This window comes from Diabrotica virgifera, chromosome 6 (genome assembly GCF_917563875.1).
Source record: "Diabrotica virgifera virgifera chromosome 6, PGI_DIABVI_V3a".
In the NCBI taxonomy this organism is placed as follows: Eukaryota; Metazoa; Arthropoda; class Insecta; order Coleoptera; family Chrysomelidae; genus Diabrotica; species Diabrotica virgifera.
The window spans coordinates 56,790,056-56,817,987 of NC_065448.1; the positions used below are offsets into that span (position 1 = coordinate 56,790,056).

Here is a 27,932-nt window from a genome sequence, read left to right on the forward strand (position 1 = left end):
GAAAAAGTAGGTCTTAAGATGAACTTGGAAAAAATAAAAGGAATGACGAATACACCGAACATTACAAAAATAACGTTGAATGACATAGATTTCGAAACAGTAAGCGAATACATCTACCTGGGACAGATAATGAAAGTTAACAAAGAAAATCAAACTGCCGAAATTACTAGAAGAATAAGGTTAGCGTGAACAGGATTTGGAAAACTGAGTTGGATCTTGAAAAACACTAAAATAGAACAATATTTGAGAACCAGAGTTTACGATCAGTGTATCCTCCCTATACTTATGTATGGTTAACAGACATGGACACTCACCAAGGCCAATGTGGATAAAATAGTAAAGGCACAAAGAGCGATGGAAAGATCAAAGTTCGGGGTGAGGCTCATAGGCAAAAAAACAAATACATGGATTAGAAGCAAAACCAAAGTAAAAGACGCAGGAGAACATGCTAACAAAATAAAATGGAGCTTCGCAGGACACAATGCCGGACTGAAGGATAAAAGATGGAATCAAGAAATACAACAATGGAGACCGTGGTTAGGAAGAAGAAGTAGAGGAAGGCCACAAATGAGATGGGCCGATGACATAATGAAATTTGGAGGACACAACTGGAAACAGGTGGCGCAACATAGACAACATTGGATTGAATTGGAGGAGGCCTATGTCCAAAGTTGGATTACTGAAGGCCGAAGAAGAAGAAGAATCGCATATTTAGAATTTACTCCTTTGGGCCGTCACTCTTAAGGAAGCCTGCTGGCTCTTGTGCTATTTGTCTATCCAGGTATGTCTGCATAAATATGACGTTTGATGATTCTCAAGAAAATTTAATTTGGGTGTAGAATTAGTGAGGTGGTTCAATGGTTATTAAATCTTATAGTTAAAGCTCTCGTATAAATTGAAATAAAGAGCATAGTACAAAATTTGTCGATTCTCCATGTGTGACTGCACAATTTCCACATTAATTAAAGACCAGGTTCATTCATGTTCTGCTTGTCAACATCTTTCGCCAAATATTTCATATATTCACAATTTTTACTTTATTTGACTCCCAATTATTATAAACATATTTTTTCTACAACCACTATTCAAAGTGCACTTTTCTGCACGGTTTTATGTTAGCAAACTTGATATTTTCTCACAGTATAAGATATTTGACATTAGTGTGCAGAAAAGTGACGTTTCTGTGCCGCAAAGTGACGTTTCTGTGCCGCAAAGTTCTTTTCTGCACAGTTGACTACCTCATTCTGAGTAACGTTATATTCTGTTTACATCCGTGGACTACCGCATTCTGAGTAACGTTATATTCTGTTTACATCCGTGGTTAAACTTTAGACAAATATATAACCTATAAGACAATTATAATATTTAACTATAGCATAGAAACTAAATTATGGATGTTACAACTGTTTTATTTTACAATTTTATTCTTATTAAACATTTTATAATTATCAAATAACCAATAAGGATTTAGCAACCTGTGCAAGAGACGTCGAATGAAGTAGGTTTTGTGTAAATCCGTGACTGCATAAATAATATAATGTCAATAATGTGTAATAATTGTTTAAATTTAAACAAATTAAGGCAGTGCATTAATTTTTTAACTGATTTCTGTGCAATTTATTTAGGTATAAGGAATTTAAATTGATTAGTAGGTATTAATTAAATACAGTTTAAAATTTATCACATAGGTACCTATTATAATTAATCGTGGTTTGGAAATTGTGATTTTTATTTTTACGAAAAACTGTGCTTGTAGAAAAAGTATAGTGTGAAACACGTGCAGAAAGGTAATTTCTCACTCGTTTGAATTGCGGCACTCGCTTGCGCTCGTACCGCAACTTTTCAAACTCGTGAGAAATTAGTACCTTTCTGCACTTGTTGCACAATATACTATTATATTACATTATAATAGATTTTGTATGTTTGTACACAATGCTTTTGAGAAAAAGAAAACACTTTGATACCATTTGATTTTTTGCTGTAATTTATTTTTAGCTGTTTACATAGGTACATACATATCTATACAGGGTTGCGAAAAGTCTGGCAACACGTTATTTTCTCGAAAATCGCTAGAACGATTTTTATATATTTTGGTGGGTAAGGGTCTTATAATGCGGCCGATATCATAGTGGTAATTACATTGTTGTCAAATCGTCCGTTTTTCTGAAAGTCTGCTGAACTTTCTTATTTCAAATAAAACACCCTGTGTAGTTTTTAAGTTTTGGAATCCTCAAGACATACTGAATATTTTTCGTATGATATTCCCTATATCTAAATGCCATAATTTCGGAGTTATTGCTACATTTATTAAAAAAAAGTTTAAACAATTTATAAAAATCAATTTTTTCGGCCCGGGTAGACATTATTTTAGATTCTTTAGATCACTGGAAAAAAGAAGGTTGGTCGTAATTTTTCTCTAAAATTAATCGTTTTCGAGTTATAAACAATTTAAAACTGAAAAAAAATACGAAAAATGACTAATTTCAAGGCTCAAAAACACAAGTAAAAAAATAATTTTTGAAATTACAAACCACTTAAATTCAAGATCATACCTTTTTCTATCAGATACCTGTAAGAATTTTTGGCACGTTTTATTATAAAATATTGTTTTTTAATTATTAATGAAGCGCATATGAGAGAACGGGCTGCAATAACAACTAAAAAATAATATTTTAAAATGAAACAAGACCAAATTGCTTATCGGCAACTGATAAAATAAGGCTCAAAATTGAATTTAGACACTTCGTAGTTTTAACGTTATTTTCGATTTTTTTCAGTTTTAAATTGTTTATAACTCGGAAACGATTAACTTTAGAGGAAAATTACAAAAACCTTTTTTATTCACAATGACCCAATAAACTTAAAATAATGTATATCTGGGCCAAAAAATTGATTTTTATATATTGTTTAATTTTTTTTTATAAATGTAGCAATAACTCCGAAATGATGGTATTTAGGTATAGGGAATATCATATGAAAAATAATCAGTATCCCTTAGGAATCCCAAAACGCAAAAAATATACAGGGTGTTCCATTTGAAATATGAAAGTTCATTAGATTTCCACAAAAAAACGTAAGATTTGGCAACAATGTAATTACCACTATAATATCGACCGTATTACAAGACCCTCACCCACCAAAATCCCTAAAAATCGTTCTAGTGGTTTCCGAGAAATTACCGTGTTACCAGACTTTCTCGCAACCCTGTATACATAACCCAAATAGCAAACAATCAACAGAATACCAAAACTTATTTAAGACTTGTTAAAATTTTTATTACCCAATTTGTAAAGAACACGTCTTCTTAATTTCATTAAATATGGCTACGAAACCGAAATAAGAGAGTACGTCTACAAAGAAATGTACTTCAAAAAGGCAAAGTCGAAAGAAAATAATTTCATTTTCTGCGTATCTCTCGGATTTCGTTTTAATATAAAATTATGCAACCCTTATATGAAAAGTGATCTCGTATTCAAATTAGCTCGTTCTAAAAGGTTTTGAACTCATCGAGAAAACTCATGACAAAGCAGAATATAAATGTTTTACTCTCTCCTATTTAGAAATTAAGGGAGTGTGTAAGGCAGAGGATAGAAATATTAATAACCTCTTGAATTTAGTTGGGTGTAGAGATATGTCATTCTGTAACTGAATAAGTTTTTTCTAATATTAGTTTGTTAGTAGGTAATATTTTTATTGCTAATATTATTTCTAGCGTATAGGACAATTAGACCGAAATCATTAGACCGAAAGCAGTAGACCGAACTCATTGGACCGAACGAAAAGCATTTTACCGAAACCTCACTAGACCGAACAGCAGTAGACCGAAATGGTACATAAATTAAAAAAGATTGCAGTAAATTATGCTAAGATTTTGTATATCTGTCTTTTTGTTTATTGTATTTTTTTGTATTATTTTATATAAATATAGACTTTGTAAATTGTTACTCTGTACAGTCTGGCGTGAAAAATTTTTCATCCGTTAAACAGATTAGTGAAGGTAAAAATAAATTAAGGGTAGAGTGACGTTAACTCCATTTTAACTGTTTCTAATAACCAGCCAAATAATATTTAGTTGTAATTATATTTGTGTTATCTCTTTTACTCCACGTTCCTCGGGGAACTGCAAATTATGATGGAGGAACTCGCAGGCAGCTTAGTCCAGGGCGCATCTGTTTTGAGATGGACGTTGAGAGGTGACTCAAATTTTTTTGCAGAAATTGCTTGAAAATAAATCAAATAATAATATTTGAGTTATCCTCCCTCTCAAAAAGGTCCGGAACATTGTTTAAATAATCAAAATGGCAAAAATTGAAGGAAAAATTGGATTTTTTTCTTGGTTTTTTGATTATAACTTTAAAAGTATTCATTTCCGAGAAAAGTTGTACTGACATAAAAGTTGTGTAATTAAATTTCCTACAATATAGAATTGGTCAAAAATTTAAGAAAATAGTCACCCTAGTTGCAAAATAGCAATAATTGCGAAAAAACCACACAAAAACAAGTATTCCCATTTTACGTTTTTCAACCATTCATGCTAGACTTGGGACCTTCATATTTCACCCAGAAAAACTTTATGATACAGTAAAACAATACTGTAAATTTCATTAAGAGCGGTTCAATAGATTTTGCAAAATAAATTTTGCAATCCAGCTTTCGCAAAAAAAATTCATTTTTTCAAAATGTTACAGGACTGAAAATAAAGCAGATAGCAAGTTGAATTTTTTTTTGCTTATAGAAGTATACTGTACCTTTCATTTGCAATTTTCAAAATTAAAATCGATTAATTACCACGGCGTCCGAAAATTTTTGAAATAAACAATAATTTTTGGTGCTACGCGCAGGACAGCGGTGTTCGATTCACACAAGTTGATTTCCACCAAAATTTCTTCCAATCTTTATCTAATATATTATTTTCTTACTCTATATTTTGTTGTATTTTAATCTTTTAATTCCACAAAAATCAAACTAATTTTATTATTGTTTGTGAAATATTGTTTAAACAATTGCATATGTTTAAAAATAATAAACTTTTATTATTTAAGTTAAAATATATTAACAATGAAAGTTTTTACTAATAAAAGTGTTATTTCAAAGGATAGAGTAGGTGTTTTTATTTTGCAATAAACAATTTATTTATTTATATCGAAATGTAATAAAAATTAAAATGTATCAATCATTATCAAAGGTCATTGGAATGCCCAATCAAAACAAACTATCCGCTGTCATGCGCGTAGCACCAATAATTAATGTTTATTTAAAAAAATTGCTAACGCCGTGGTGTTAATCAATTTTAATTTTGCAAAATTGCAAATGAAAGGTACAGTACACTTCTATAGGCAAAAAAATTTTCAACTTGCTATCTGCTTTATTTTCAGTCCTGTAACATTTTGAAAAAATGATTTTTTTTACGAAAGCTGGATTGCAAAATTTATTTTGCAAAATTTATTGAACCGATCTTAATGAAATATACTGTATTGTTTTGCTGTATCATATGTTTTTTTAGGGTGAAATATGAAGGTCCTAAGTGTAGCATAAATGGTTGAAAAATGTATAATGCAAATACTTGTTTTTGCATGTTTTTTTCACAATTATTGCTATTTTTCAAAAAGGGTGACAAGTTTTTAAATTTTTAACCAATTCTATATTGTAGGAAATTTAATTACGCAACGTTTATGTCAATACAACTTTTCTCGAAATTGAATACTTTTAAAGTTATAATCAAAAAACCAAGAAAAAAATCGACTTTTTCCTTAATTTTTTGAAATTTTGATTATTTAAACAATGTTCCGGACCTTTTTGAGAGGGAGGATAACTAAAATATTATTATTTGATTTATTTTCAAGCAATTTCTGCAAAAAAATTTGAGTCACCTCTCAACGTCCAAATGTACTAATATTTTTACAGATGCGCCCTGGTCTAGCTCCCAATACGTCGGCGTCGGCCTGAAAATGAACATGAGAAAAAAATGACAAACATAGATGACCCCAGACGTATAACTATAAATGGCAGTGAGACAGAAAAGGTCCAGGAATATATCTAACTAGACTAAATCCTGAAACTTGGCCACACTGCTAGACAAAAAGACCAACGTTGGAATGCAGCAATATAACACTGGAAACCTTACCAAAGTAAACGACGAGAGGAAGACCACAGATAAGGTGGGTTGATGATATTAAAAGAGTAGCCGGAACAAATTGGAAGTATGTTGCCCAGGGTAGAGACCAGTGGAAGGAACTGGTAGAGGCCTATGTCCAAACGTGGATGATAGAATGCTAAGAAGAAAAAGAATAATCTCTTTTACTACGACAAGTAAAAATAAATTAAGGGTAAATTTTATTTGCTTCTAATTTGCTCCTGCTTTTCGGTCTCCTACTGTTCGGTCTAGTGAGGTTTCGGTAAAGTGCTTTTCCTACTGCTTTCTGTCTAATGATTTCGGCCTATTCACGGTAAACCTATTTCCAGAGACATCCGAAGGAAGGGATTCAAAGATGACAACAATATCACATGTAGAGGGCTTATCAGAAAAGTTATAAAGGGGTTATCAAAAAACAACCAACATTCTGAGATATTATATCCTGTCCAAAACCAAACCAACAACAGACAAGACAGATCCAAAAACTGCATCTACAAAATACCATGTGAATGCGACAACTTCTAAGTAAAAGAAACTGCAAGACCACCAAGTCTCAGGGTTAACGAGCATAAAACATACATCAAGAATAGAGACTTCTAGAAATCCCAAATATGCAAATATGCGTGGAATAAGGAGCACAAACCACAATAGAAAGATGCATCAAATATCAGGAAAGAAAAAGACACGAAAAAGGGAAAAGTCAAAGAAGCAGCCCATATTCTACTCAACATCCCAGTTTATTAGTTCTCATTTGGCTCTTCCTTACCCAGCCCTTGATGATGACCTGTTTGCATCTCCATCGTATATCAGTACTTCTACCTACATCGTATTGCCATAGATTTTTCATCTCAGCTGTTTCTAGTATTATTACATACAAGAAAAACACATGTTTTGTTTTGTTTAATATAAAATTATGGAACCCTTGTTTGAAAAGTAATATCGTATTCAAATTAGATCATTCAAAAAGGTCTTGAACTCATCGAGAAAAGTCATGACAAAGCAGAATATAAATGTTTTACTATCTCCTATTTAGAAATTAAGGGAGTGTGTAAGGCAGAGAATAGGAATATTAATAAACTCTTAAATTCAGTTGGGTGTAGAAATATGATATTCTGTAAGTGAATACGGTTTTTATAATATGTTGTGCTTGCTTATTCTTGAGATACCAGATACAAGTATATCATACATTTGGAGAAAATAAACTTGCGGTTTCTATAACGCTCCATTTTTCCTAAACTTCCGATTCTTCTGACAAAATGTAATATATGTTGCGTTGTGATGTAATATTTTTACGTTATGTAATATTATTATTTTATGTAACATTTTTGTTACGTCCAGGATAAAACACACCAACGATATCTTAATAAGAAAACATGGAAAACTCAATATCAGATTGGATTTTTATTAAAGCTGGGCTATATTTTACTTTCTTCTTATAGAAAGCATATAATGAAGTATAATATCAAACAGATAATAAAATAATAATTATAACTGGACTTCTCCATGGTGCTTATTCTTCTTTTTGTGAATACATGACTATACATGTCTTCCGTTGGTGGTTAACGGAATCAATTAACTTAAATTAGAATAAGTGTAAAACAACGCACAGTAATATAATTATTTATTTTGGATAAACAAGCGTGCTTCGTTTGTTGTGTTGTTGACCTATCCCTACGCCCGCTGGGGTGTGACTAGCGACGGAAGGTTGTGAATCGACTGAACTGAAAACACGTCTGTGGTTTTAAGTTAAAGACTAATTTATTGATATAAAGCCGCTGGCCCTTTAGAAGCGTCTTCGAATGCATTTCAAAAGTGATTTATTAAGGTCTGATAAGGTAACTATTTAATGGGGAATGTGTTTAACAGAAAAAAACATTAATTTTATACAATCTGGTTTTGTATTTTAGGAGCGAAACACATGTGAATTTTAAATGACTCATATTATTTTCGTTCAGAAAATAAAGTTAATATTTAAAATTAGCAATTAAAAAAATAATAAATGAAGCGTATCGCTATATCTACATGTTTTCAATTTGCCTCTAGTAATTTGTTGTTCCATCGTTATCGTGGTCTACTCATGATAGTCTTCTTGTTTCTCGCCTACTCTATTTTTTATTGTCAGTCGGCTTATATGAACGTTACGTTCTACTCTTCTCTTTTTTCCAGTCTTTAACGTTCTCCACTTTGAAGCACAGTAAAACTTTGTCCCGTAGTGTCTAAACCTAGATTTTTCCAACGATTTTGAACTCTGCTGTTTCTAGCATTCTTTTTTTTTTCTCTCTGTGTCAGTCTTTTTTTGCCGTGTACGTGTGTTATTATTGGTCTGATCACTGTTTTATAAATTCTGCTTTTCATTTTTTCAGATATTTTTATTTGTTCACATTGTTTCATTTAGGCAACCTGTGGCTCTGTTTGCTCCTTTCACTTGATCTTCCACTTCTGTTTCGAGCTTTTTGTAGCTAGATAGTGTGTACTTGCGTATTTAAACTCCATGGCTGGTTCTATTATTTGACCTTCTAGCTCTAACTGACATCTTAGTAAATTTGCTTTTATAACCATGCATTTTGTCTTTTTTTGGGAAATTAACATGTCAAATTTTCTGGCGGTTACAATAAATTGGTGCAGCATACGTTTTAAATCAACATCACTTTAAGAAATTTAGTATTAAGTCCTCTAAATTGCAAATTATTTTAAGTTGTTTTTGTTCCTTACTTGGTGTAAGTCTGTTTACTTTGTATATTCCCATATGAGTGCTTAAAGTTTGTATTTGGGCGCTGTCTTCGTCCATCTCCATATTAAGGTAAGCTTGTTTAATATCTAATATAGAAAATAATTTACCCCCATTCATTTGAGCAAAAATATCTTCTATGATAGGTATCGTGTATTTTTCGCCTTTAATAGCTCTATTTAAATTTATTTTGTAATCGGCACATAGTATTATACTCCCATTAGGTTTAACAATTGGTACAATGGATATACCCCAATTACTTGGGTCGATTTTTGTTATATTACCTTCAGAACAGCCGTTCTATTTCTGCTTCTACTTTCGATTTTAGAGCGTATGGAATTCTTCTAGATTTCATGAAAATTGGTTGTGTATTCTCCTGTGAGTTCAAACGAGCTTTGAAATTTGGTATTTTTCCTAGGTCTGACCTAAATACTGATGTTGCAAATTCTTCAAGAAGTTGGTCTAATTTGGGTATTTCAACAGTTTGTAGTCTTCTCACATCTGCCAATTCAATATTTATTTCTTTCATCCAGTTACGTCCGCATAAAGGATCATCGTCTTTAGCTATAATGTATAATTTGCTGAAGAAGGTTTGGTTCTTGTAGTTACATTTAACATAAGCAACTCCAGTAGGTTTGATTACTTTTTCCGTGTAAGTTCTTAATATTAAGTCTGTTTTAAAAATTTTCTTTGGAATGTTTAATTGTTTGTACAATTTTAGTGATATAAGAGATAGTGTTGCCCCTGTATCAACTGTAACATCAACATAGTAACTGGTCTATTTTCAATACTGATTGTAATTGTATATTTTTCAGATCGTTCATCCTGAACAAGGTTTATTTCGCCGATAGATTCTTCGCTTGTATTACTGGTACAATCATTAATATAGAGTGCATTGTTTCTTTTTAAACAAACTTTTGCTAAGTGTCCCTCTTTTTGACATTTGTTGCAAGTTCTTTTTTAATGGCCCAACACTCGTTGGATCTATGATCTGATTGTCCACATCTGAAACATTTTCCCTTTAAGTCTTTTAATGTTTGAAATGTCTTGTAATATTTTCATGTTTTTTCTTGTAAGTACATGATCTTTGAGGGTTTTTTACAGATGTCGACAATTTGTTCACCGTTTCAATTTCATTACGTGTGTCTGCAGATATTTTATTGTTTTCTATTTTTTCCATTTCAATTGATGTAGCTATCTGAACTAATTTTGAGAATGTGTGTGTTTCTCTGTCTTGCAGAATTTTTATTCGAATTTCGCTGTCATGGAATTCTCTGATGAACTGTAACGATCAAAATCCATCTATTGTGGACTTCTGGCATTTGAATTCACAGTTAGAAGCAAGTTTCTTGAATTCTGCAGCGTATGTTTCAAGAGTTTTATTTTGTCGTTGTAAATGTTTAACAAATTTATATTGTTGAGCCCACAAAATAGGTTTAGGATCAATAAAGTCATCAAGTAGTTTAATTAATTCTTCAAAGCTTATATTTAATGGATCCTCCGGAGAACAAAGATTATATAAACTATCATAAAGTTGTGGAGAGATCGTAGATGATAGAAAGTAAATTTTACTTTGCTCATCTGTGATGTTATTTAATAGGAAAAATACCGTCAATCTCCTTGTAAAGTTATTAATTGTTTCTGTTTCTTGTAATGGTTGAAAACTAACTTTTGGTAATTGTATCTTATGGTCTATGGTCTATGTTTTGAATTTTCGTACTACATATAATATCTTGGTCGTTTGATCCGTTTCTCTTTCGCAAAATTAGGAGTTTGGTCTTTATCATTGTAAATTTTTCATCAAATTCAAATCTTTCTTGTGTATCTTGTTCTATATCTGCATCTTCAGTTTCTTGTTCGATATTATATTGTATATTTTGTATATATATTGTATATTCGTTTGTGATTTCTCGTTCATGTAAACAGTTTTCAGTTTTTGTCAGAGTGATTCGTAAACAGGCTCGTACTTTTTTTAGCTTTTTAATGTCCATTCTACTAACCTCGTCGCCAATCTTATAAACAAGAAATGGACATGTTAACAGTATTTATTCATTTATATTTAATGACAGTGACAATATTATATTAATCTAGAAACATAAAAACAGTAGTAACTAAGGTAGACATTAATAGCTTTAGATCTTTACTACTAAATATATTACACTGTCGAATCAAATTTTCGTTTTTTGTTTAAAGTTTTTGTTCCTGTAATCCTTACTATCCGCATTGCGGTTAAAATCTGACAATAGATAGATATAGAGATGTCGAATTCCAATCGATGGATCGCTAAAAAAGTACAAAAGACTACCAACGAATTAAAATACCAGTTTATTCAAAAACTCGTTACCGAAGAATGGTTTCAATATGAAAACAAAACGTATAACATCGATTCAACATTTTATTTAACGAACAAACAAACCAGAAAACGCCAAAATCGACAAAAAAAAACTGTTGTTCCCTTACAACGGATTGTGTAAGAGCAACTGGCATTATTATGGTAGAGGAGCCCATTTGTTAAGTTACTTGAGCGCGTCAGATTATTACATGGGGAGAAATCTTGTACGTGTAAGTGTACCTCTACCATATATAGGCTCTTAATACATGGGAGTTCGTTAAGGGGGCTTCGAAAAAAAATCTATCCTTAGAAAAACTCGAAATCGTCAGATTAAGATAAGGTAAGTACATGCAAAAGAGTGTAAGTTGACAAAATCTGACGATTTGAGCGGGGCGTAAGGAAATGGGTAGACACAACTTCACAAAAAAAGCGAATATTTCGCGAAATAAACGTCAGATAGAAAAACTAAAAAATATGTGTTTTATATTTTTGAAACATCTATGGAATCATACCAAACACAACCCCCCACAGAGAGGAGTGGGGGGTAAATTTAAAATTTTAAATACGAACCCCGCGATATTTCGCGAAATGAACATCAGATCGAAAAACTGCAAAATAGACGTATTCAATATTTTGGAAAAATATATCGAATGGACCAAACACGACCCCCCAAGGAGGTGGGGCGAGGGTTACTTTAAAATCTTAAATAGAAGCCCCCAATTTTGATTGCAGATTTGGATCCTTTACGTAAAAATACGCAACTTTTTTTCGAGACATTTTTTCGAATTATGTATAGATGGCGCTATAGTAGGGAAAACGATTGTTGAAATGGAAAATTAAATTTAAAAATGGAAAGTCCCCACCTTATGGAAAATTTTACTTAACTTCTTTTGGTTTTAGGACCTACTCTTCACAACTCAATGGGCCCCCATAACGCTCGAGTAACTGCAAATTTAGCATTCTTTCCTCCCCTACTATTAATGAAATGTTATGTCGTATTATTAATCTATTGGTGGTTTTAAATTGAGCCAATTGAGTGGACACTAACGAAGTTACTAATAATTTATTAAATGATTTGTATGGATGAACACGACAATATTGATCGGAGTAGTAAAAAATTATTAATACTACATAGTTTAGTACTGGTATGATGAAGAACGATATTCATCTGGGACCTACCACAATGTAAATTGCATAAATATGATATGTGTGTTCCAAATAAATTTACCTCAGGGATTTAACAATAAATTAATCTCACTGTTTTTGTTAAACTTTTAACGCCAACGTTCCCATTTTGAGAACATGTTTCTTTTTTTAAATCACATTCTTTACCACACAATAAATTTAATGATAAAAGATATTCCAATAACATCTTTTTTATTGATATTCGTAACTTTTTACAGATTTTTTTCGATTTAAAAAAATACGTTATTTTTTCAAAATATCTCAAAAACTATTGGATTTATGAAAAAAGTGTTGTGACTAAAAATTTAGCTTTTTTTTTGCTGACAATTTGGCTTGTTTTATAACTACGTAGTTTAAAAATTAAGCCAGGTATAAGCGTTTAAAGTATTGATTTCAATGCAAAGGAGGCGTTTTTTTAGCCCTTTAACCATTATAATTCTCTGAACAAAAAAATCTAGAAAAATTGCCACTATCATGATCTTATAGCTTATAAAATTACCTACAAAATGATGTGAGAGTGAATGCAAAAAGCTTAAAGGAAAGCTGAGTTATTGTTCAAAAACCAAATACATTTTTCTAGAGATAATGTTATAAAATTACGGAGCGTCTAAAGTTTGATGTTTTTTGAGTACTAATTCTTTATACATGCAGTGTGTGGTTTGTATTTGCATATCGGACAACAAAACTGTCAATTTTGCTGATTAGGGATTGACAAAAGTGAATGGCACCTTGGTACCAAACAAAATGACAGATGTTTCTGCACCAGAAGAACTACTTAAAATGATATTTTGCAATTGCAAAAAAGGATGTGGCTCAACTTGTGGGTGTCGCAAACTTGGAATATATTGCAATAAATCTTGCGGTTCTTGCTCTGGTGAGCTGCCAAAATTACCTCCTGTCGACCAAGAAGAAAAGGAAGGTGATGCAGAAGAAATAGACGAATTTGGAAGTTGAAGTTAAATTATTGATATTTACTTTAAAAATCATAATAATTTTATACTTAATTTAATGTTGTAAAATAAAAGATATTTTTCATTATCCTCAAAATGTGAAGTTTAAAAAGATTAATTTCCCTCAAATGTATATTTTTATGGGATACAAATTTTATAAATATATCATTATATCATAAGAAACAATTAATTTTCATTCTTTTAACGAATTCCATTACTTCAAGTTTCAAAAAGATTTTTTCCCGAATTTTTCTTATAAGGGGTAGTTTTTACGGGTTGAATCAAATTATAAACTTGTATGTATCAAATTTTTTATATCTAAATAATATATATTTTTTTCATTTAAGATCGAAAATAAAACGATTTCATAATCTCAGCCATTTAAAAAAAAAACTGTATGAGGGGTAGTTTTTAAGTAGCTACATATAAAAATATCGAACAACAAAAAGTTACATTGTAAAAAAACAACAAAAATTTTAATATGTTTAAACATATTGATGTGTCTATAACTGCTTCCATTTATTAATTTTAAATTTGTTCGGAAGTTTAATTTTTAGGGGTGGTTTTTGTTGGTTGGATTATTAAAAAAATTAAGTGTCAGATTTCTTGTACTTGAAGGAAAGAAATTCTCCTATTACGAACCAAAATAAAAAAATTTCATGTTTCTTGACCATATTTTTGAAATAATCTTTATATGAGGGGTTGTTTTTAAGGGTTGGTGAGATGTAAAATATCAAAATATTAAAGTTATGATTCAAAACAATCAACATTTAACATATTTGAACATAATTATAGCCCATTTCCGCTTTAATTAATTAGTTTTCAATTTATTGGAGTAAGGGGTAGTTTTCACCCGTTAAAAATTAAGAGCATACCTTGCTACGAAGTCAGGTTTGAAGGGAACGATAAAATGAACTTAATTCCAAATTTTCAAGAAGATCGATAAAGGAAATTAGAATTGCGAGGTTAAGCTTGAATTTAAGTAGTATAAAGTTTATATCGTTTGGAATCGATGTTCTCTTTTTTGGAAACATTCCATTAGTTTCTCGTTTTTGACTTTATTAAATACCATTCCGTAATATAGTTATGAATATTTTTGTTGATAATGACATTGTGCCATGACCACAATGAAACAAAACAAAAGCTTCCAGGTTTCCATACCGTTCCTGAAAAAAAATGGTTCATCCTCTTCGCACTTTTGTTAAAGTTTGCTGTGAATTATTTTCAGAAATGACTTTGGCGTAAGGGAGAGGAAGATTATCAGTCAAAAGTCGTTACATTTTTGGCGTTTCACCATCCAAATATATCATTTTATTTTTGTAATTGTAATTGGTAATTTTAAAAGCTGGCGTGTAATCCGGCAAGATTATTTTATGAATATAACTGTAATCTAAATCATTTTGAGTAATATTTTATTGATATCTTCATCTGATTATTTGCTAAACATGCTCATGGTGTTGACTTTGACAAGGTGTAAAATATTAATTGGGATTAATGTCATTGCATGTTTATTTAATTTTAAATTTTCCTAGCAACGAAGGGCATCTGACGTGCTACTTGATGACGGAAGATAAAAAAAAATTTCAACATTAATATCACAAGAAAGCGAGAATAAATTGGAAATAATTCAACAATTTTCCGAAACGAGAGCCCCCAGGGCTCGAGTGACTATTGCCGAATGGAAGAAAGTTTAAGAAAAAATTGGAAAATTATTTTCTTATTTATTTTTACTGTCGTGTGATATTCGACAGGTTATTTTTTTAATACTTACATACAAAATTCAAGTTTTTGTAAAAAAATATTCAGTGACATTTATCACAATTAATATTTTTCAACTTATCAAAGTGAATAGCACAGTTTAGCAAATATTCAGACGAAGATATCAATGAACTATGAGTTATAATTATTTTTAATGTTGTTTTGAAGCTATTTTCGTGTGGTATTGTAATTAACTATGTTTAATGGGAAATAAGCCACAAGTTTGCTAAAAAAATGATTTTATTAACGTTTCGACGTCCAAATCAAATGCCGTTGTCAAAATACAAAAAATATTAATAAATTAAACAAAAATGTTGTTGCTTAGTAAAAAATTCTTCTAATAATTTATTAAATCTGACTCATTTATATCGGAAATTCAGACATATACAATTTAAAGTAGAAGACTTTAAAATTCTGTTGCCAATATTTATCACAATCCGTTACAAAAAAATCATAGTGTGATCTGTCTTTAAAAAGACAACCACATGCAACGGTGACAGTAAAATTCTCGCATTAGAGATTCCATAGTAAATCACGAGGGAAAACCAGGAAAAACCTCGTGATACTATCCCGACATCGTAAGTATTAGGCCTTACTTTAGTTTACTCTCAAAAATAATACCAAATTCTGACCTTAATATGTACATGTACATATTATGTTATTTTAAATTATAAATAATATTAATAATACATAGATATATAAATAATAATAAAACATAAAATATAAAATGTAGTCATAAAATTCAGGAATTATTTACCGATCATCCTCTTGTCCAAAATATCCATCATTGTTACCACCACCTTTCTACCTTAAACACTAAGATTACATTTATATGGATTCCGTCTCACATTGGTATACCTGGCAATGAACTCGCAGATCAGCATGCTAAAACGGCTTCAACAGATACCACGTCAACAACCCACATCCAAATTTGTAAAGATTTGAAAACATACAGATTCACATGGAGATTATGGCAAACCCACTGAAGCTCCTTAAATACATCTTTACGTGCAATCCAGCCCTCAGTATATAAGCCACTTTACACTGGCTCTACACTCTAGACAAGACCTTAGAATTATAAGAAGAATCCGTATAGGCCACACCAAGCTTACTCACGGCTTCCAGATGTCATCAGATATCCGGCCTATATGTCTAACATGCCAGTGCCAACTTACCGTGAACCACATTATTACCGAATGTCATCACTGTCATCAATTCAGTGTAGTAAGACAACAGCTCAAACTTAAACCACAGCTATGTGACATTCTAAGTGATACCAACCAGTTAGACAGAGTTCTTCAGTTTAAAAAAATATCATTGTATCATAAACTTTAAATTTTTTTCATGACATAACTTGTTATTCCTCTTTAATTATACCTCTTGTAATTTTGTTTGTAATCGTCCCGTGCGAGTGGCCATAGTTGCCTAGCACGTTAATGTAAATAAAAAGAAAAAAATGTAGTCGAGTTAGTACATTTTATATTTTAGTATTATTTATACTGGGTTGGGATAAAGTATGGAACCAAGCAAATATCTTTGAAATGAAAAAAACAATATTTATGAAACTTTGCATGCAAGTACAGTGACGCAAAAGGTATCTGTTGCCATATTTTTTGTTACTACTCCACTTCCGGTTTCACCGGAAATACCCCTAACTTATTTAATTTAAATGGAACACCCTGTATATTTTTGCTAATTTTAAAAGAACTTGTTATTTTTATTTCATACATACCAAATTTGGTAGAAAAAATTTGTTAAAAAGTGTCTGTAGATAATTTTTTTTATTAATACAATGTAGTACGAAATAAACGAGTACCATCTATACTGTACTGTAGACTAAAATTGTTGTTTACATGCATTGCATGACTTACTTGAATTTAGTATAGTAGGTAAAACTGTTACTGAAGTAATTGAAAAAGATCGTATTGAAATATTAATGATAATTAATCGGTTATGATGAGTTTTAATTTTTTGGAAGTGAATTTTCCAAATCGATGGATTGGACGTAGAGGATTCATAGAGTCGCACGCTCGTTCTACGTACCTCAACCCGTTAGATTTTTTTCTTTGGGGTTATCTACAATCACGTGTTTACGTTAGGCGACTAACATGCTTGCAGGATTTGAGACAAAGAATAGTTGATGAATGTGAACTAATACGTGGAGAAATCGTGCAAAAGGTAACTCACAAATTTATTTATAGGCTTGCACGTTGTCAGGAGGTAAACAGCAAACATTTTCAACAATTGAAATATTTTTTTTATTTTTAATATCATGGGTCTAACGTAAATAAATTAACCTATTTTTTAACTGTAAAGAGATTTATTTCTTGTTTTATTAGTTTTTTCTTCTAAAATTGGTATGTATGAATTAAAAACAACAAGTTCTTTCAAAATCTGCAAAAATATACAGGGTGTCCCATTTAAAGTAAATAAGTTAAGGGTGTTTCCGGTGAACTCGGAAGTGGAGTAGTAACAAAAAATATGGCATCAGATGCCTTTTGCGTCACTGTACTTTCATGCAAAGTTTCATAAATATTGTTCTTTTCGTTTCAAAGATATTTCCTTGGTTCCATACTTTATCCCAACCCTGTATAATATCTATGTATTATTAATATTATTTATAATTTAAAATAACATAATATGTACTGTTATGATCTGCTCTCTATTACTTTTATATTAATTATTATTTATTTGATCAATTATTTAATTAACGCAAATCATACATAAAAATATTAAGAAAAAATCTCAGGGTGCCTTTTTATAATATAAAAAAAATGTCTAAATTATCTTATGTTATACTTATCTTCTGTCGTGGTTTCAGTATCTCTTAGTTGATCCTTATCGGGATAAAATAGGAAAAGGAAATAAATAGAAATGCCATAAATAAAAACATACAAATACCTTTATTACCAAAAGCAATGCTCTGTAAATTTATCAATTAAATTATGTGGGCATAATTGTCCAAATGAAAACCTTTATCATATAAATTAATCTAATGCAAAAAAATATTTATCGCTTTGTTCTTGATACCATTAATAAAACAAGCTAAACAAACAAATTTGGTATTCGCAAAATTACTTATACTTGCTATTAAATTTTGAAATGTTGGAATCTTAAATGAATAAGCTTTTACGTAAAAAAATTAACTTCTGATTATAAAGAAAATCTATCACATAGGTTATTGATTGACCTTTTTGATTCACACACAATGATGTCTCCTCTTGACCCAAACAGCTCCTCCTTGTTGATTATGTTAGGCTACCAATCAAAGCCCTCTCCGTTCTCAGCAAACAATCCAGCAGGATACCAGCAACTATTTCTCCAAAACACAAACCAGGCCTCTTTTTGCCAGTACTCGTTTAATAAACTCCAAAACGATAATTCTTGTAACTTACTCTCTTGGACTTTACAGAATCAAAGAGGTATTTCTTCTCGATTTGATTTGTCTCTCGTTCCACCTTTCAGCTACTCTCCCTATCAACACAATCACTAGTACTTGCTTCTGAACTACTCACGAAAACTTTTGACTGCTCCTTTCGGATGCTGGTAACACAATAATGCCTCTTTCCAAAACTATCTGAAAATTCAACCTTCTCTCCTTCCTATTCCAAATTACCAAACCAATCAGAGGTATTTCTTCTTCCCCCATTCTTTTTTTCATTCGAAACACCCACTTATACTTTCAAAAATATTCCTACCATCATAATAATTATTTTTGGGAAATTCTACAAAATTTACTCGGGGTTAAACAAAAAGAGATTAAAATTCCAAACTTTCTTTACCTTAATTTTTTAAGAACTAATAATTACATCTACCTGTGGTTTTACATTTCCCGTAAACAATCTGTTTAAAATAATAATCCTAAATAACTTTCACTTCACTTGTATTTACAAATGTTTTTAATATTCTTCATGGAAAGATTCATAAAGGAGAAACCACCTTGCGTGAAAGCTAACTTCTAATAAATATTTACAAATCAATATACAGGGTGTATCAAATTTATGTGCCTGCGTTATATTAAAAAAAATAAAAAATTTTATTCTATTTTTGATTGATAAATTGAAACACAATAGTACATATTAAGGTCAGAATTTGGTATTAGTATTGAGAGTAAACTAAAATAAGACCTAATACGTACGATGTCGGGATAGTATCACGAGGTTTTAATAATAATAATAATAAAGGTCTTTATTAATGTTCAAAAAAAAGATTAAAAAGTAACAGAAAATAAATTTGGGGCGAGATTCAGTACGTACGTTACTTTTAACAATATATTTTTACAAATAATAAGCTTTAGTAGTCAACATACGTCTGCTCTTCTACCTAACCCCTAGGTTTTTCCCTGGTTTTCCCTCGTGATTTACTATGGAATCTCTAACGCGAGAATTTTACTGTCACCGTTGCATGTGGTTGTCTTTTTAAAGACAGATCACATGCTATGATTTTTTTGTGGCGGATATTCTTGAGTTAGGGTTGATTTCATGTAATTGAATGAACTGTCTTTCAGTAAAGTCGTCCCAGGAACGCAACTCATAAATATTGGCAATATCATTTTGAAGTCTTCTACTTTAAAATGTATAATATATGTCTGAATTGTTGAAATAAATGAGTCAGATTTAATAAATTATTAAAAGAATTTTTTATTAAGCAACAACATTTTTGTTTAATTTATTAATATTTTGTGTATTTTGACAACGGCATCCGATAAGGCCGTCGAAACGTTAAAAAAATAATTTTTTAGGAAAATTGTGGCTTATTTCCCATTAAAAATAGTTAATTAAAATTATTTATAAAAATGCAGTTTTATTCATGAAATAACCTTACCGAATTAACTCGTGCGCTTAAAATTGCCGCTTTGTATTGTCCTTGTGACAATTTGATAATAGATGTAGAACTAAAAGTTAATTACGGTTCATTTTCTTAAATGTTGCGGTTATCAAAACAAGGAAACGGGTTGTAATTAAACAGAAATGAAATACTCAAAATTTATCCCCAGTAAGTCGATTATTCCCGGTATAATAATAATCTGATTGGACGGAACTAAACACAAGATGAAAAATCTTACTACACGATTGGAAATTAAAATCATTAAAAAATAATCGATGACATATTTATTTTTGTAGGGGTATATTGGTCAGAACCTCTGTCATTATCTTTGCCTTATCCCTATGCGGGGTCGGCTTCCCTAATTGCATTTCTCCACACAATTCTATCTTGGGTCATGTCAATGTTAATCCCCTTTACCAACATGTCCTGCCTTATCGCCTCCCCTCAGGTCTTTTTGAGTCTTCCTCTCCTACTCCTTCCAGAAATATGCACTTCAGCTATTCTTCGTATTGGGTGATTAACGTCTCGACGTTGAACATGACCAAACCATCTTAACCTATGCTCTCTCATTTTGGCATCAATTGGTGCCACACCTAGACTTCCCGTAATATACTCATTTCTAATTTTATCTTTCTTTGTCACTCCACTCATCCATCTAAGCATTCTCATTTCCGCCACATGCATTCGTTGTTCCTCTTTCTTTTTCACTGCCTAACATTCAGTTTCGTACATCATAGCCCGTCTTATGGCTGTTTTATAGAATTTTCCCTTCAGCTTCATTGGAATTTTTCCGTCACACAACACACCACTCGCTTCTTTCTACTTCATCCATCCAGCCCTAATTCTACTGCAAGTATCTCCATCTATTTCTCCATTACTCTGTAATACCGATCCTAGGTACTTAAAACTATTGCTTTTCACAATCACTTCACCATCCAAAGATACCATTTTATTTGTAGTAGCTCCATCTTTAAAGGAACATTCCAAATACTCTGTTTTTGTCCTACTAAGTTTTAAACCTTTTTCCTCCAGAGCTTGCCTCCACTGTTCCAGTTTTTGTTCTAAGCTGTTTCTGGTTTCTAAGTTTCGCTATTATCTGGTCCACAACTAATGAGAATAAATATGGACTAAGCACAGAGCCTTGGTGCAATCCTACTTTCACATGAAATTTATCTGTCTCTCCCACACCTGTCCTAGCACTAGTCGTTACTCCCTCATACATATCCCTCACAATCTTTACGTATTCACCAGGGAATCCTTTTTTATTGAGTGTCTACAACAGAAACTCTCGAGGAACTCTATCATATGCTTTCTCAAGATCAATGAATACCATATGAGCGTTTGTTTCTTTACTTCTGTATTTTTCCATCAACTGCCTTATAATGAAAATTGCATATGTTGTTGATCTGCCCTGCATAAAGCCAAATTGATTCTCGGATATTTCGGTCTCTTCACGTATTCGTCTATCAATTACTCTTTTTCCATATTTTCATGGTGTGGCTAAGCAGTTTTATAGCCCTGTAGTTTGTACATTGTTGTATATCTAACTTGTTTTTGTAAACAGGTACCAGTATACTGCTTCTCCATTCGTCTTGCATTTGTCCAACTTCCATAATTCTGTTAAATAGGCCTGCTAGCCACCTTGTTCCTGTCTCTAACAATGCTCTCCATACTTCCCCAGGAATATCATCTGGTCCTAGCGCTTTTCCTTTCTTTATTTTTTGAAGCGCTTGAGCCACTTCCTGGTTTGTTATTTTGGTGACCATTGCTGCTACTGTCTCCGTTGACTCTACAGGCTGTCTGTCAAATTCATCATTTAATAAGCTGTCAAAGTACTTTCTGCATCTCTTTTTGACATCCCTTTCGTGAACTAGTATTTTATTATTTTCATTTCGGATACATCTAATCTAATTAAAATCTTTTGCTTTCTTTGCTCTCTGTTTGGCTATTTTATATATCTTCGTTTCGCCTTCCTGGTATCAAGTTGATCGTATAGGTTTAAATACGCTTCTGCTTTGGCGTTTGCTACTACTACTTTCCCTTCCTTTTTTGCCACCATATATATATAGTTTAGCTCTCCAGGCCTAGAAGGCCCATGGCTTGGTTTACTATTCCTTTCCAATCTCTCCTATTTGCTGCTTTATTTTTCCAATTTGTGATTTTCAGTTCTTCTATGTCTTTTTCAACATCTTTCTTCCATCTGGTTTTCGGTCTACCTTTCTTCTTCTTTCCTCCTATTCCTCCCGTTAGTATTTTTTTGGGAAGTCTCGTGTTTGGCATCCTTTGGATATGTCCCAACCATCTCAGTCTTTGTGATTTTACGATCCCTACTATGTTTGGTTCACCATACATCCTCTCCAATTCCACATTTGGTCTTCTTATCCACATTCCATTCCATATCTTTCCGCCAAATATTTTTCTTAGGACTTTTCTTTCCCATACTTTAAGCATGACTTGCTCGGATTTGTTCATCGTCCATGTTTCACTGGCATACAAGACTATAGGTCTTATCACTGTCTTGTATATTCTTATCTTAGCCCCTCTAGATATGTTCTTATTTCTCAATAAGTTGTTTAGAGCAAAGATACAACGATTGCCAGCCATAATTCTCGCTTGGATTTCTTCTTTTATATTTGGTCTCCTAGTGAATGTCGCTCCTAGATATTGGAATCTCTCTACTTCCTCGAATTTATATATTTTTGCCTCTGTGTTTATTGTCAGGTATTGTCCTTGTGTGTATTCTCGTTCTGTCCATTCCATATATTTAGTCTTTTCTTCGTTTATGTATATCCCTTTCTTTCTTCCTATCGCCTCTAGTCTTTTTAGTATTTCTTTTAATTCTTGTTTGCTTCTGGCTATCATTACTATGTCATCAGCGAATGCCAAGCATTGGTGTTTTCGTTGGTATACAAGTCCTGTCCTGTTAATTTCGGCTTCTCTGATGACTATTTCAAGAAGGATACTAAACAACAGTGATGACAGTGGGTCTCCTTGTCGTACCCCTTCACCGACCCTAAACTTATCTGTTTCCTTTCCATTTATTTTAACCCTGTTCTCTGTTTCTCTGAGTGTAACTTTTACCATCTTTATTAATTTTTTACTAATTCCAATTTCACATAGTGCTTTGTATATTTCTTTTCGTTTAACTCTGTCAAAAGCTTGTTTAAAGTCAATGAATAGGGCCATTGTAGATTTTCCGTATTCGTAGCTTTCCGCTTGTATCTCACGCAGCAGGAAAATTTGATCCACCGTGCTGCGTCCTCTTCTGAATCCACATTGATATTCTCCTATGTCATTATCTATCTTTTGTGTTATCTTGTCTTTTATATGTACTGCAAGTATTTTATATGCAACGTTTAGTAGGGCTACTCCCCTGTAATTATGGCATAAACTTTTGTCGCCTTTTTTGTGAATTGGACACAGTGTGGCTTCAGTCCATTCTTTTGGTATGTGTTCTTGTTCCCAAATTTCTTTTATCAGCTTTTCCAAATGCTTAATTAGTACTGGTCCTCCATATTTAAACATTTCAGCTGTTATTTCATCCTTACCTGGGCTCTTGTTTTTCTTTAGTTTTTCTATTATTTCTTTTATTTCTTTTTCATTAGGCGGTCTTTCCTGTATTTCTTCTTGATCAATATTTTCATTCGGTCCTTCTTCTTCTTCTTCTGCATATTCTGTTGTGGGAATTTCATTTAGAAGCTCTTCGAAGTATTCTCTCCATCTGCTCAGTATTTCTTCGTCGCTTACTAAATTCCTTCCATTTTTGCTTTTGTAGTGTACAGGTTTTCTTTGGAACCCCTTTTTCTCATTTTTTACTCCTTGATATAAGTTCCTGACTTCTCCATTTTTATAGTTTTCTTCTATGCATTTCAATTTATCTTCGTTGTACTTTCTTTTCTTTGCTCTTATGATTCTTTTAGTTCGTTTTCTTTGTTCGTTGTATTGTATCTCCATCTCTGGTGTTTTCACTTGCATCATTTTGAGTCTTAACTTATTTCTTTCATCCAGTTCTATTTTACATTCTTCATCAAACCATTCTTTGAATCCATCTTTTATATTTCTATTACTGACTTGCGCTGCTTTGGTCATACATACTTTTATTTGCGTCCATTTTTGTTCGATGTTTTCATTTTTTGCAATATTTTCCAGTTCTCTAGTGACTAGTCTTTCATATTTACTTTGTTCTTCTTCTGACAGTAGTCTAATAGGTTTAGTTACTTTGTACCTTTTTTTCTGTTGATTTCTAAGAACTGGTATAACCTGTTTAAGTTGTATTCCGACTATAAAGTGATCTGTGTCTGCATCCGGTCCTCTATATGTTCTTATGTTCTTTATACATTTTTCCATGTCTTTTTCGATGAGCACATGATCTATTTGATTTATGGTTTTTCCATCTGGTGATCTCCATGTTCCTTGATATATTCTTTTGTGTTGAAAGTACGTGCTCATAACGATCATGTTTTTTTCTTTTGCAAAATCTATTAAGAGGTGACCATTTTCATTCGTTGTTTCATGCAGACTATATTTTCCTATGGTGGGTGTGTATATTTCTTCTTTTCCTATTTTGGCATTAGCATCACCTAGTACTATTTTTATATCGTATTTGGGAATATTTTCGAATACTGTATCTATTTGACTGTAGAAGTCTTCCTTTATCTCTATGTTTTTCTCTTCAGTCGGTGCATGTATGTTTATAAATGTTATTTTTTGGTATTTTCCTCTTATTCTTAGTATGCATATTCTCTCTGAAATTGGTTTAAAGTCAACGATTAGATCTTTCAGCTTTTTGTTTACTACAAATCCTGTGCCTAACATTCTATTTTCGCCTCCGCTATTGAAAAATAAATAGTCATTTATTTCCATTGAGTTTTGGCCTAGTTGTTTCGTTTCTTGTAGTGCTACTATTTCGAATTTATATTTTTTACATTCATCTACTAGGTGTTTCAGTTTTCCTTCTTCGTATGTTCCTCTTACATTCCATGTTCCTACTAATATATGTTCTTTTATGGGCTGCTTTTCATTAATAATCTGTACATTTTGTCTATTTCGTGTACCTGTACTTTGCCATGTCGTCTCCGTTATTTCAGTCTGCTTTCGTTGTATTGCTAGTTTTTTGGTTGTATATTTTTCTCTTTTATGAGTTGTTGTTGGCTGTTATTCCATGTCCATATTTCACCATTAATGATTAGCTTCTGGTATCCTATTTTTACATTTTTTCCATTATGCCTCTCTACCATAGCCTTGCTTCTAATTTCTTTCTGAATAATTCTTTCTTCTTTTGACATATCATCATTAATATAGATTCTTTCGTCCTTTTTGGTTTTTAATTTACTTTTATTTTTCATTACTTCTATTTTGTTTTTCACGCTGTTGAGTTCCACTATGACAGTATTTTCTCCTATTTTCCTTGCTCCATTTACATCTACTGAAACTTGTAGCTCTTTTTCCATAAAATTCTCCATAGCCCCTCGTAAAACTTTCTGATCATTTGTATCAATTTTTATTCCTTGTATTATTACATTTTTTCTCTTTCTTTCTCTTTCCAATTTCTCTATTTTTTCATTTGCTATACTAATTTCTTTTTCTAATTGACCTATTTGATTTATAGCTTTTTCGTTTGTTTCTCGCAGCTTTTTTATTTCATCTTTGTAGCCGCTTTGTTGATCTTTCAGTTCTTTAATTTCATTCTTTAGTTGTGTGATTTCGTCTCCAGATCTATATTGTTCTTTTTTTATGTCTTTTATATCCATTGCTAATTCCCTCATCATTTTCATCATTTGTTCCATTCCACTTATGTTATCTTCATCTGTTTTTTGTGATGTTCTAGCTGTTATTTTTGATTTTTTGCTGGGATGTTCCTCCTCTTCCCTTCTCCTTTTCATTTCATCATCTAATTCGCTATCTGAACTCATTGTTCTTAATTCCTAGTTATTTTTCGTGCTAGAGTTATTAGTCAATGCGTCACGGGTGAAGTTTCGTGGAGAACTCTACTCACAGTTCAAATTCCCACCCGCACCCGCGCTAGCCGTTACTAATTTTCCAGCACTTTTATTCCTAGGTAAAATCAAAATCAAAATCCGGCCCTGGTTATCTGTTTATAATAAAGTTAATTATATTATAATAAAGTTTTCTACTTACAGCTGATTCTGTTTATTAATATGCTTTATTTTCCTGTAGAAATACACCATTCACAATATTGTTTTGTTTCCACCTACTGCAAAACCTGCTTTGTTTATATTCGATATCACACAAGTTTTTATCACTTTACACAAGAATTTAATTCCTTATCGTTGGAATTACTTTTTTCCGATTTTTTCACTGTATAATTAGTTAACTAATTAGGTTGTTTATTTATGTACCTACATATATTGGTTTATAGTTACACTGCACTTTTGTATAACACAATTGTTTTATTGCTATATCTGCCCGAGAATCGAGTTAAGATACGAGCTAAACACGTGTGTTCTATTCGCTGGTCAGCGACCGAATCCTGCCACCATATAGTTTTGAAGATCTGTGTCGGATCTGGTTTCTTGCCACTTTTTATATAATTTTCTCTCCTCTTTTATTTTTCCTTGTACTTCGTTTGACCACCACCAAGTCTCTTTATCCTCAAACTTTTTTCCTGACGTTTTCCCAAATATTTCAGTGGGAAATACAATGTTTGACACTTTGATATTAGATGTAGAACTAAAAGTTTATTACGGTTCATTTTCTTAAATCTGGCAGCTATCAAATCTAGGAAACTAGTTGTAACTAAACAGAAATAAAATAATTCATAATCTGATTGAACTGGAATAATGATGCGGCTGTAGTTTCGTCTTGCAACGAATTGAAAATGGTTATTCATTTTTGATTTATGTTTACTCCCATTGGAGTACAAGGGAAAACATTCTCGTTGGAACTTTACCGCGCTGAGCAGATGGGACGTGAATTATAAATTGTAAAATTCCCTCATCTTCCTTAGTCTCAGCATCCGTTATGCCTTGCAAATTGTAGAAGCCTCGGAGGTGTTACCAGAGAAGGTTCCCATTGTTTTCAGTCTGGTAGGATGTAGAGTGACATTTTTTGGTGTTTATTTATGTGCTATTAGATTGAAAACTTAGTTTTTTGATAGCAGTTGCCGCTAGGGCATCCCTGCCATTTCGTTCGTTGCAATCCGTGACTGCACGTCGGGGTTTGTCCTAGTTGGGTCAGAGAGAGCAGCATATGTGCCTCCTGATGAGAGACTAATAAGTTTCGAAACCGGTAGAGGTGCTTGCTGCACTCTCTGATTGAACGGGAAAAATGATGCGGCTGTAGTTTCGGGTTGCAACGAAATTGAAAATGGTTATTCATTTTAGAAATAAAATACTTAAAATTTATCCCCAGTATAATAATGTAAGTCGATTATTCCCGCTGTAATAAAAATCTGATTGGACAGAATTAAACACGTGACGAAAAATCTTACTACACGATTGGAAGTTAAAATGATTAAAAAATAATCGCTGACACATTTATTTTTGTAGGGGTCTATTGGTCAGAATCTCTATGAATGAAATATTCCAAAATGATTATGTATTTAAAAGTTAAGTCTAATTAATACTTAATAATTATGTCTAATACATTGCAGTCTTCAAAAGTAATTATGTCTAATACAAATTCATGCGATTAATTAAAAGAAAAATATTGTACATAAAGATAATTAATTAAAAAGAATAAAATTATCTCCGCACGATATTCTTTACAGTCGTTATAGCGCAACCCCAGGGTCACTAATTAAAATACACTTTCCTTAAATTTAAACGAAGTTCTGGTCGCTTTTTAATCTCCTCTAAATGATAAAATGTTAACTTCATTGTTACTTTTTGTGCATGACTTGGAAGCTTAAGAGATAAAAAAAATGGCAGTCGTGTTCTCGCCACAGTTCCGTGTTCATTTCCGGGTTTTAACTTCATCACTGACCCAACCACCTCTTTATGAAAAAGATTTATATTTATAGCAGCACATAAAACTTTTCATGTACCTATATATTTTGCG

The 27,932-nt window shown here is 31.9% G+C and overlaps 1 protein-coding gene across 1 annotated transcript in view; it reads right to left on the reverse strand.

Annotated features, from left to right (window-relative positions):
* Positions 1-10,152: 10,152 nt before the first annotated feature.
* Positions 10,153-27,932, reverse strand: part of LOC126886070 (uncharacterized) — a 263,975-nt gene continuing 246,195 nt past the window's right edge. Inside the window, exon 6 of the mRNA XM_050652914.1 lies at positions 10,153-10,359. Coding sequence (XP_050508871.1) covers positions 10,153-10,359 — 207 coding nt within the window. The remainder of the gene's footprint in view (positions 10,360-27,932) is intronic.